Source organism: Tachypleus tridentatus, chromosome 13 (assembly GCF_004210375.1).
Source record: "Tachypleus tridentatus isolate NWPU-2018 chromosome 13, ASM421037v1, whole genome shotgun sequence".
Taxonomy (NCBI): domain Eukaryota; kingdom Metazoa; phylum Arthropoda; class Merostomata; order Xiphosura; family Limulidae; genus Tachypleus; species Tachypleus tridentatus.
Window position 1 is genome coordinate 67,630,301 of NC_134837.1, and position 12,316 is coordinate 67,642,616.

The window sequence follows — 12,316 nt, forward strand, 5'->3', positions numbered from 1 at the left end:
TACAATATGGTCCTAGCCGAGATCGAAGGGACACAGAAAAGGCGAGCCACCTTTTTCCATATCACATCCGACGTCAGACAGAGGACTAACATGTGTAGGACAGACCCTACCCGAGTGTGACACAATAGGCATGATTCGGTAACACTGCTATTTGAGACATATAAAGTTCTGTTACCGGTAAGATGTTTTGAACGATGCGCCAGTTGATAGCACGGAAGAGCAAGGTGGTGTTGCTCTATCCTGTGAGTACGGTCCGGGGTAAGCTGAGGGTAGGGAGAGCTGGAGTCTGTACGAATATTACGTGACATGGCATGACAACGTCTGATCGCTGCAACAGCGTCAGCATACCAATTGGGAGGATCAAAACACATCAGTTTACTCAGACATGATTGAAACACTAAAATGCCTAAGCCCTGTACCAATCAAGAAACGAACAAGTTGGCTGCAGCGATGATCCTTCTGAGACAGACAGCAGATAGTTGTTAACAAGAAAAGTTTGGTTTGCTTTTGAATTTCGTGCAAAGATAATCAATGTTCTAGCCATCCCTAATGTAGCAGTATAAGACTAGAGGGAAGGCAGCTAGTCATCATCACTTATGGTCAATTCTTGGGTTACTCATTTACTAACAAATAGTGGGATTGACCGTAAAATTATAATGCTCTCACGGCTGAAAGGGCGAGCATATTTAGTGCGACGGGGATTCGAACCCGTGACCCTCAGATTACGAGTTGAACGCCTTAACCCACCTGGCCATGCTGGGCTACAACAGGAAAAGAGAAAGACACTTGGTCTGAACACAGGGGATGTCTAGTATTTAATTAATTACAACCAAGACACTACCTCAGTTTTACCAATCCACAAGAAAGTGCAGACATGCTGCTCGACAGCTCGTGCATTGCAGTTATTGAGAGGAAGAATCGCGCCAAGATACCATATCAAAGGGAGAATCCTCCTACTACCTCTGCCTTGCAGGGCTGTAATGATAATTTTGAACTGCCGAACTGACACGTTGCACCATCTCCCCAAAGCAATTTGAGGACTTGCAAAGAAGTGAATCCCCAAACATTTAACGGTAGAGGAAGTCCATGCCAAACCAAATGGAGTGTCTGGATGAGGCCTATTTGCCTAACCATCGAATCCTAGACTTCGTGTAGTTGAGTAGGACTCCACTGGCTTGAGAGTACTTGTTGACAATTGCTAGTGGTGACCCAAAGGATGTTTGGTTCTCTAGACATAGGTTCACATCATCTGCTTGGCTAACATACTTAACTGACACCCCTCCTGGGAAAGGAAGGCCACATACTAAAACCGAGTGGTACAGATAAGAGAGCAGGCAGTCTATCACCAATGAGTAGAGAGATGGTGATAATTCACATCCTTGAAGAGCACCCTGACAGATGTTAAAGGGACTGTCAAGTATCCATATATCTTGGGCTACTCTTTTACCAACGAATAGTGGAATTGATCGTCACATTATACAACGTCCTCACAGCTGAAAGGAGAGCATGTTTGGTATGACGGGGATTCGAACCCGCGACCTTCAGATTACTATCGAAAGCCCTAATCACCTGACCATGCTAGGAATACTAGGGTGTATCTTGAAACTTTGTAGAATAGATGGCAACTGCCTGTTGTGAAGACACAAGTGTAGAGGACGACGTTTCGAAAGGCGGAAGACTTTTGAACATTCTACATAGTTTCATGATGAATACCCTGCCTAAACAATTTATCAAAGAATAGATTGTATCTTAGCTAAGTCCAAAATATAGGTGTTTACTTTTAGGCTTGTTGGTAATGCTTACATGACGTCACGCGCATAGGATATTTTAGAAACCAGGAGAAAAAAGAAAACAAATATTCCTAAGATCAATTTTATAATAAATTTGTCACAAATAGAACATGTCTGGATCATTTACACAACTTCTTGATGACACAGAAATGAATAAATAATATTGAAAAGAAAAAAAAAACTAATGTCAAAGTGCACTCACAAACAAAAGGTGAGAGGTCCTGCGGCCTTATTATCCGTTTAATATACTAACGATTAGTCTAAATAAATCTACAACCAGTGATGGTTAACATTTTAAGTCTAAAAAAAATAATTCACTTTTTTAAAGTCACTTACGATGTTTTGTGAAAAATCTGTACGCAGTGGAGAAATGAATGAATATTATCTTTTGATTCCGCATACAAGAAGTACCGCAAAACGTGTAAACATTTCAAGCCAATAAAAACCATCGCAGGGCGGTGTCATATGTTTAGGTTGGTTTCGCGGGTCTCTCCATGCAAATTTACACGCCACCAGCACACTGAAACTACTGAAAGTTCGTTGATAAAAAACTGACGTATAAGTGCGTGTTATTTTCAAGAAAAAATGTTTGGAATTCTAAATATTTTTATGAACTCTGGATGGTTGATAAGGTGAAACTAATTTCTCACTTCCTTCTACAAAGTATCTTAACTGCTGCTGTTGAAAGTCAGTGAGAGGTTACGAAAAATTGGTAATTTTTTATAAAGTTTAACGAAACCGTATATTATTTCCTTTTGGAACGTCCTTGTTCATCCATGCGAGGTGAAACAAACATATAGACCGTCGTGACGTCATATTGCGTACTGTTGATATCTGTTCTCAGAAATACATTGCTAAACATGCTCGCCCTCCCAGCCGTGGGGGGGGTGTATAATGTGACGGTCAATCCCACTATTCGTTGTTAAAGAGTAGCCCAAGAGTTGGCGGTGGGTGGTGATGACTAGCTGCCTTCCCTCTAGTCTTACACTGCTAAATTAGGGACGGCTAGCACAGATAGCCCTCGAGTAGCTTTGTGCGAAATTTCCAAACAAACAAACAAACAAACTGAAAGGTGTAGAATAATTTAAAACGTACTGACATAGAAGTATATGTATTGACATGAGTGATGTGTTAATAGATAAGTAAGAATTGTACATTGTGAACCATATACAATAAAATTATAATTAACATGATACAAAGAACGTTTTCTGTAGTGATACATACTTCACAACAATTAGTTAAATATATTTGGTAGGCTTAGGTAAAAGTTGGAGTACAAATTAAGAAGGTCCGATCAAGAGTAATGTGTGTATGTAAGTGATATTATTATTCTGAATTTAAACTAAAACCTACTTTATATTGAGTTATGATCTCTATCGTTTGATTTTAATTTTAATAAATGAAAAATTACGATATTTAGAAATGACATGGTATCTGTGCTGCTTCACACGTGAGTAAATCGGTATAATAGCGTTTAATAATGAATATATGTCTCAGTGTTATGACTATTCATAATGGATAACTCCGTCTTACGACTTTTAATTGTGGATTGTTCTGTTATTACAATATATCTTATAAAATAACCTTGAGAATCATTATTCCATTATATGACCTGTTTCGTAATCACGAATGATAAAAAAAAACTTTTGAAAAGGAAAAAAAAATTAATGAAGTGAAAGTTCCCACACTTTAATGAAGTTTGGGTTTCAGTTTTGCAACATTAAATTTAGTATATCTTATGAAACTGATCATAGAAACCTTTGTACTGAATCGAAATACTTATTTTAAATACCGTTTTATTAGATTAACAGACATATAAAGATTGTTGCTTTGGATAAGAAGACCTGTTATAAAGGCTGTTGTCTTGGATGAATAGACTTGCCAGAACGATCATTACCTCGAATAAACAAACTGATTACAACAAACGGGTCCCGGCTCGTAATCTGAGGGTCGCGGGTTCGAATCATCGTCGCACCAAACATGCTTGTCCTTTCAGCCATGATGGCGTTATAATGTTACGGTCAATCTCACTATTCATCGGTAAAGAGTAGCCCAAGAGTTGGCGGTGGATGGTGGTGACTATCTGCCTTCCCTCTAGTCTTACACTGCTAAATTATGGACGGCTAGCGCAGATAGCCCTCGTGTAGCTTGCGCGAAATTCAAAAACAAACAAACAATACAACAAACGTTAATCTTGATAAACAGGCTCATTACAACAACTGTTAATCTCAATAAACACAGAGATTACAACAACCGTTAATCTTGATAAACAGACTGATTACAACAACTGTTAATCTCGATAATTGGACTAATTACAACAAACGTTAATCTCGATAATCAGGCTGATTACAACATCTGTTAATCTCGATAATCAGGCTGATTACAACATCTGTTAATCTTGATAATCAGGCTGATTATAACAACTATTAATCTTGATAAACAGACTAGATCTCTTTCTTTCATGACACAATTAATGTTATTCCCATCCAAACTGTGCTTATAATTAAAATTATGATAACCCACATGTATTATCTTACATTTATTACAATTAAAACCTATCAGCCATTTGTTTGTCCAACTCAATACATGATCTGAATTATCTTGTAAATCAGTAGCATCCTCTTCACAGTAAGCAACACCCAAGACTTTGATATCATCTCCAAAGTTAAGTAATTTATTGACTGTTCCTTCATCTGTGTTATTGATATAGCTCAAAATGAGCAAAGATATCAAGACTGAACCATGATGTATCCAGTGTGTGACATTAATCCAGTTTGACTGAACTCAACTCCATTTATAACAATTCTTTGCTTTCTTCCCTTAAACCATTCTTCTATCCAATTGATTAACTTATTCCCAAAAACTACAGATGTAAGTATTTTCCACGTCTTTCATGTGACACCTTGTCAAATAGTTTCTGAAAATCCGGATACACCAAATCTACACTCTTACTCTCATATAAATAAGTAATAATTTTTTCAAAGAATGTGAAAGGACTTTTAAGGTAAGATTTTTTCTTAGAGAAGCCATTCTGAACTTCATGAAAGTACTTTGCAGAGCATCTTTTAACAAACTTTCCAAAACTTTTCCCACAACTGATGCAAGACTAATAGGTCTATAATTACTAGGACAATTTTTTTTTCATTTGCCTTAGAAAGCAGAGTTACTTTAACTAACTTCCAATTCTTTGGTACCTGCCCACTCTTCAAGGACTAAGAAAAAATAGTAGTAAGTGGTTTACATATTCAACCTTTATTATCTTGAACACCTGTGAGGAAATAATATGTGATCCAGGAGCCTTATCATTCTTTAAACTTTTCAATTTTTTCCAAACCAATTTAGAACTAATGTAGTCATCTTGTTTGATCTCATTTTCATCTATTAACTAACTGTTCAAGATGTGTAATACTGCTTAAATTTTCCTTAGTAATAACCAAAGAAAAAACAAAATTTAATAACCCAGCCATCATATAATCATCAGATATGAGCTTTCTTTTATCGTCCCTCAAGGGCCTTATTCCTATTCTAACATTTTGTTTACACTTAATGTATTTTAAGACATCCTTGCTGTTAATTTTACATGTTAATCTTCTCATAATCATTTTGATGTCCTAATTTCTTTTCACCAACTTTCTTGATCTTCTAAATTTGGTGTGACTTATCATACCAGTTAATTTAAATTTGTTATGCTTTTATTTATCTCTTAAACTCTCTATTAGCCAACCTAGTTTGTTTCTTGCAGCTACCCATTTCTTTCTTATTTGAAATGTTTAGCCAAAATATAATTATTTTTATCTCTATATGCAGTAAAATGTTAAATTTAATAGAAAATGACCACTTGCACCGACATATTTACCAATTTCTACTCTCTCAATCATTTCTATATTCAAAGTTAACTATAAATCCAAAGTACCATTATTTCTTGTAAGTTCTTTTACTAATTGATGAAGTAATCCACCCTGAACAATAAAAAAAAACCTTTCTCCCTCATGGTTTGTATCTAGCATTTCCCAGTCCATATGTCTTAAATTAAAAATTACCCACAGTCATGACTTAATTAACAGCTGAAATATTAACCTCCTCATTGTAAACTTTATCACTAATTTCATCAGTGTCATCTTGTGGTTTGTTACAAATTCCTACTTAAAGTCCTTTCCCTTTATCTACTAATATAAACCTAAATGAATTCAATCTGCTTGCTATTATCTTTGATATCCTCAATTTCAGCAGGATGTAATTCATATTTTACATATAAAGCCACTAATCCCTTCCCTCTTTTAATATTCTATTCCAATTAAATACCCAGTAATCCTGTATTTCAAAGAAACATCTGTTATCAAAATCATCTATGTTTAAATATGTTTCAATTATTCCCATTACATCAAAATCCTCCATTGCTACCAGTGCTCTAAAGTAATGTTTTATTTATTACACTTCTAGCAATCACAATTGTAACAATTTATCTTATCCTTATAACTACTTCTATACTCATTTCCTACACTAAACTTTTCTCTTCCTCTTTTTACATTTAGTTTTCCTGGCTGTCACCACTGTCTAGTCCTAGTTCAAAACTACCATTACAGCTGAGTTAATAGACTTAGCAAACATGCCAACCTCTACCCTATTTAAATGTGAACCATTCATTTCATAAAAGCTCGCACAAGTTCAACCAGCCAATCTGCTCATCCTTACATACTAACCTAAGCCTAGCATTTAGCCCTAGTGACCTGTGTGTGTTTGTGCATTTTTCTTATGGTAGAGCTACATTGGACTATCTGTAAAATCCACCGAGAGGAATCGAACCCCTAATTTTAGCGTTGTAAATCCGTAGACTTACCGCTGTACCAATGGGGACCTCCTACTGACCTCATTGTAACTTCATATTCACAGTTAATTCTGGGCAGTGTCCCTGACAAAATAAAGTTATTTCCTATTTCTTTAAATGTTTTCATCAACCCCCTGTACTTATTAATTAGATCCTCTGACCTGCCTTTCACTTCATCAATACATGATTAGCCCTTACATACACCACCATCTCTACTGACCCACTTTATTACATCCCCTTTTCTGTCAGTTATATCTATACCTGTGTAGCATAATCCGATTATTTTCTTCCTACTTACTGCTACCATCATGTCAGAAAATATCAACAAATATAAGTAAAGTTATTGACAGTTTGGGCTATGATAGTAAGTATAGCGGGCACCAGACGTCAATTACCTCCATATTTTCAACATCGTTTGCGATGGTTAATGACTAAGTAGAGATTGATTGGTTTGGTTCTGAATTTCGCGCAAAGCTACACGAGGGCTAACTGCGTCAGCCATCCCTACTTTAGCAGTGTAAGACTAGAGGGAAGGCAGCTAGTCATCACCACCCACCGCCAACTCTTGGGCTACTTTTTTTATCAACGAATAGTGGGGTTGATCGTCACATTATAATGCTCCCAGGGCTAAAAGGACGAGCATGTTTCCTGTGACAAGAAATCGAATCCGTGACCATCAAATTGTGAGTCGAACGCCCTAACCATCTGGGCATGCAGGGCCATAAATACGAGATAATAGTGGTGTGTGAAAAGTTATTTCCAGATAAGAGTGTAGCAGTCAGTCTATTAACTATCACAGTTACTTTGTACAAATCAATGGATTTATATAAGGAAACGTATTTTGTAAAGAAGGCCTACAGCAACTGACAGAACTGTACAAATTTGTAGAAACGTAAACTATTATCATTATGTAAACTGAACATTGAGCTATTTTCACCGTGTAATACGAAAGAATTTGCCGTCGAAACAGCTACACTATTACAGTACGCATTCTTAGTTAGAACATTCGATGACACGTGCGCGACTACTTACTTTGACGTGATGTTTGTCGGCCTAAGCAGTTTACTGGTTAAAGTTGATAAACCGTGAATAACTGCATTTGTATCTTGGTAAAATTGGGGAAATGTACTTGACTTTTTTTTATAAAAAAAACATTTATTTGTTTACAATTAAAAAGAATTGGAATTCTTTATTTGTTTACAATTAAAAAGAATTGAAATTCTTTACTTGTTTACAATTAAAAAGAATTGGAATTCTTTATTTGTTTACAATTAAAAAGAATTGAAATTCTTTATTTGTTTACAATTAAAAAGAATTGGAATTCTTTATTTGTTTACAATTAAAAAGAATTGAAATTCTTTATTTGTTTATAATTAAAAAGAATTGGAATTCTTTATTTGTTTATAATTAAAAAGAATTGGGAGTCTTTATTTGTTTATAATTAAAAAGAATTGGGATCCTTTATTTGTTTATAATTAAAAAGAATTGGGATTCTTTATTTGTTTATAATTAAAAAGAATTGGGATCCTTTATTTGTTTATAATTAAAAATAATCGGAATTCTTTATTTGTTTACAATTAAAAAGAATTGAAATTCTTTATTTGTTTACAATTAAAAAGAATTGAAATTCTTTATTTGTTTACAATTAGAAGAATTGGGAGTCTTTATTTGTTTATAATTAAAAAGAATTGGGATCCTTTATTTGTTTATAATTAAAAAAAATTGGGAGTCTTTATTTGTTTATAATTAAAAAGAATTGGGATCCTTTATTTGTTTATAATTAAAAATCATCAGAATTCTTTATTTGTTTACAATTTAAAAGAATTGAAATTCTTTATTTGTTTACAATTAAAAATAATTGAAATTCTTTATTTGTTTATAATTAAAAAGAATTGGGAGTCTTTATTTGTTTACAATTAAAAAGAATTGGAATTATTTATTTGTTTATAATTAAAAAGAATTGGGAGTCTTTATTTGTTTATAATTATAAAGAATTGGGATCCTTTATTTGTTTATAATTAAAAAGAATTGGGATTCTTTATTTGTTTATAATTAAAAAGAATTGGGATTCTTTATTTGTTTATAATAAAAAAGAATTGGGGTCCTTTATTTGTTTATAATTAAAAAGAATCGGGATTCTTTATTTGTTTATAATTAAAAATAATTGGAATCCTTTATTTGTTTATAATTAAAAAGAATTGGAATTCTTTATTTGTTTATAATTAAAAAGAATTGGGAGTCTTTATTTGTTTATAATTAAAAAGAATTGGAATCCTTTATTTGTTTATAATTAAAAAGAATTGGGATCCTTTATTTGTTTATAATCAAAAAGAATTGGGGTCCTTTATTTGTTTATAATTAAAAAGAATCGGGATTCTTTATTTGTTTATAATTAAAAATAATTGGAAATTTTTATTTGTTTATAATTAAAAAGAATTGGGATTCTTTATTTGTTTATAATTAAAAAGAATTGGGATCCTTTATTTGTTTATAATTAAAAATAATCGGAATTCTTATTTGTTTACAATTAAAAAGAATTGAAATTCTTTATTTGTTTACAATTAAAAAGAATTGGAATTCTTTATTTTTTACAATTAAAAAGAATTGGAATTCTTTATTTGTTTACAATTAAAAAGAATTGGGATCCTTTATTTGTTTATAATTGAAAAGAATTGGGATTCTTTATTTGTTTACAATTAAAAAAAATTGGAATTCTTTATTTGTTTATAATTAAAAAGAATTGGGATCCTTTATTTGTTTATAATTAAAAAGAATTGGGATTCTTTATTTGTTTATAATTAAAAAGAATTGGGATCCTTTATTTGTTTATAATAAAAAAGAATTGGGAGTCTTTATTTGTTTACAATTAAAAAGAATTGGAATTATTTATTTGTTTATAATTAAAAAGAATTGGGAGTCTTTATTTGTTTATAATTATAAAGAATTGGGATCCTTTATTTGTTTATAATAAAAAAGAATTGGGGTCCTTTATTTGTTTATAATTAAAAAGAATCGGGATTCTTTATTTGTTTATAATTAAAAATAATTGGAATCCTTTATTTGTTTATAATTAAAAAGAATTGGAATTCTTTATTTGTTTATAATTAAAAAGAATTGGGAGTCTTTATTTGTTTATAATTAAAAAGAATTGGAATCCTTTATTTGTTTATAATTAAAAAGAATTGGGATCCTTTATTCGTTTATAATCAAAAAGAATTGGGGTCCTTTATTTGTTTATAATTAAAAAGAATCGGGATTCTTTATTTGTTTGTAATTAAAAATAATTGGAAATTTTTATTTGTTTATAATTAAAAAGAATTGGGATTCTTTATTTGTTTATAATTAAAAAGAATTGGGATCCTTTATTTGTTTATAATTAAAAATAATCGGAATTCTTATTTGTTTACAATTAAAAAGAATTGAAATTCTTTATTTGTTTACAATTAAAAAGAATTGGAATTCTTTATTTTTTACAATTAAAAAGAATTGGAATTCTTTATTTGTTTACAATTAAAAAGAATTGGGATCCTTTATTTGTTTATAATTGAAAAGAATTGGGATTCTTTATTTGTTTACAATTAAAAAAAATTGGAATTCTTTATTTGTTTATAATTAAAAAGAATTGGGAGTCTTTATTTGTTTATAATTAAAAAGAATTGGGATCCTTTATTTGTTTATAATTAAAAAGAATTGGGATTCTTTATTTGTTTATAATTAAAAAGAATTGGGATCCTTTATTTGTTTATAATAAAAAAGAATTGGGATCCTTTATTTGTTTATAATTAAAAATAATCGGAATTCTTTATTTGTTTACAATTAAAAAGAATTGAAATTCTTTATTTGTTTACAATTAAAAAGAATTGAAATTCTTTATTTGTTTATAATTAAAAAGAATTGGGAGTCTTTATTTGTTTACAATTAAAAAGAATTGGAATTATTTATTTGTTTATAATTAAAAAAAATTGGGAGTCTTTATTTGTTTATAATTATAAAGAATTGGGATCCTTTATTTGTTTATAATTAAAAAGAATTGGGATTCTTTATTTGTTTATAATTAAAAAGAATTGGGATCCTTTATTTGTTTATAATAAAAAAGAATTGGGGTCCTTTATTTGTTTATAATTAAAAAGAATCGGGATTCTTTATTTGTTTATAATTAAAAATAATTGGAATCCTTTATTTGTTTACAATTAAAAATAATTGGAATCCTTTATTTGTTTATAATTAAAAAGAATTGGAGTTCTTTATTTGTTTATAATTAAAAAAAATTGGGAGTCTTTATTTGTTTATAATTAAAAAGAATTGGAATCCTTTATTTGTTTATAATTAAAAAGAATTGGGATCCTTTATTTGTTTATAATCAAAAAGAATTGGGGTCCTTTATTTGTTTATAATTAAAAAGAATCGGGATTCTTTATTTGTTTATAATTAAAAATAATTGGAATTTTTTATTTGTTTATAATTAAAAAGAATTGGGATTCTTTATTTGTTTATAATTAAAAAGAATTGGGATCCTTTATTTGTTTATAATTAAAAATAATCGGAATTCTTTATTTGTTTACAATTAAAAAGAATTGAAATTCTTTATTTGTTTATAATTAAAAAGAATTGGGAGTCTTTATTTGTTTACAATTAAAAAGAATTGGAATTCTTTATTTGTTTATAATTAAAAAGAATTGGGAGTCTTTATTTGTTTATAATTAAAAAGAATTGGGATCCTTTATTTGTTTATAATTAAAAAGAATTGGGATTCTTTATTTGTTTATAATTAAAAAGAATTGGGATCCTTTATTTGTTTATAATAAAAAAGAATTGGGATCCTTTATTTGTTTATAATTAAAAATAATCGGAATTCTTTATTTGTTTACAATTAAAAAGAATTGAAATTCTTTATTTGTTTACAATTAAAAAGAATTGGAATTCTTTATTTGTTTACAATTAAAAAGAATTGGAATTCTTTATTTGTTTACAATTAAAAAAGAATTGGGAGTCTTTATTTGTTTATAATTAAAAAGAATTGGGATCCTTTATTTGTTTATAATTGAAAAGAATTGGGATTCTTTATTTGTTTACAATTAAAAAGAATTGGAATTATTTATTTGTTTATAATTAAAAAGAATTGGGAGTCTTTATTTGTTTATAATTAAAAAGAATTGGGATCCTTTATTTGTTTATAATTAAAAAAATTGAGATTCTTTATTTGTTTATAATTAAAAAGAATTGGGATCCTTTATTTGTTTATAATCAAAAAGAATTGGGATCCTTTATTTGTTTACAATTAAAAAGAATTGGAATTCTTTTCTTTATTTGTTTACAATTAAAAAGAATTGAAATTCTTTATTTGTTTACAATTAAAAAGAATTGAAATTCTTTATTTGTTTACAATTAAAAAGAATTGAAATTCTTTACTTGTTTACAATTAAAAAGAATTGGAATTCTTTATTTGTTTACAATTAAAAATAATTGGGATTCTTTATTTGTTTATAATTAAAAAGAATTGGGATCCTTTATTTGTTTATAATTGAAAAGAATTGGGATTCTTTATTTGTTTACAATTAAAAAGAATTGGAATTCTTTATTTGTTTATAATTAAAAAGAATTGGGAGTCTTTATTTGTTTATAATTATAAAGAATTGGGATCCTTTATTTGTTTATAATTAAAAAGAATTGGGATTCTTTATTTGTTTATAATTGAAAAGAA

The 12,316-nt window shown here is 29.7% G+C and overlaps 1 protein-coding gene across 1 annotated transcript in view; it reads right to left on the bottom strand.

The window, feature by feature from the left end:
• Positions 1 to 6,661, bottom strand: part of LOC143236175 (transport and Golgi organization protein 2 homolog) — a 28,068-nt gene extending 21,407 nt beyond the window's left edge. The window contains exons 1-3 of the mRNA XM_076474462.1: positions 6,628 to 6,661; positions 4,377 to 4,483; positions 1,132 to 1,391 (exon numbers count right to left, since the gene is read on the bottom strand). Coding sequence (XP_076330577.1) covers positions 1,132 to 1,391; positions 4,377 to 4,483; positions 6,628 to 6,661 — 401 coding nt within the window. The remainder of the gene's footprint in view (positions 1 to 1,131; positions 1,392 to 4,376; positions 4,484 to 6,627) is intronic.
• Positions 6,662 to 12,316: the final 5,655 nt, after the last annotated feature.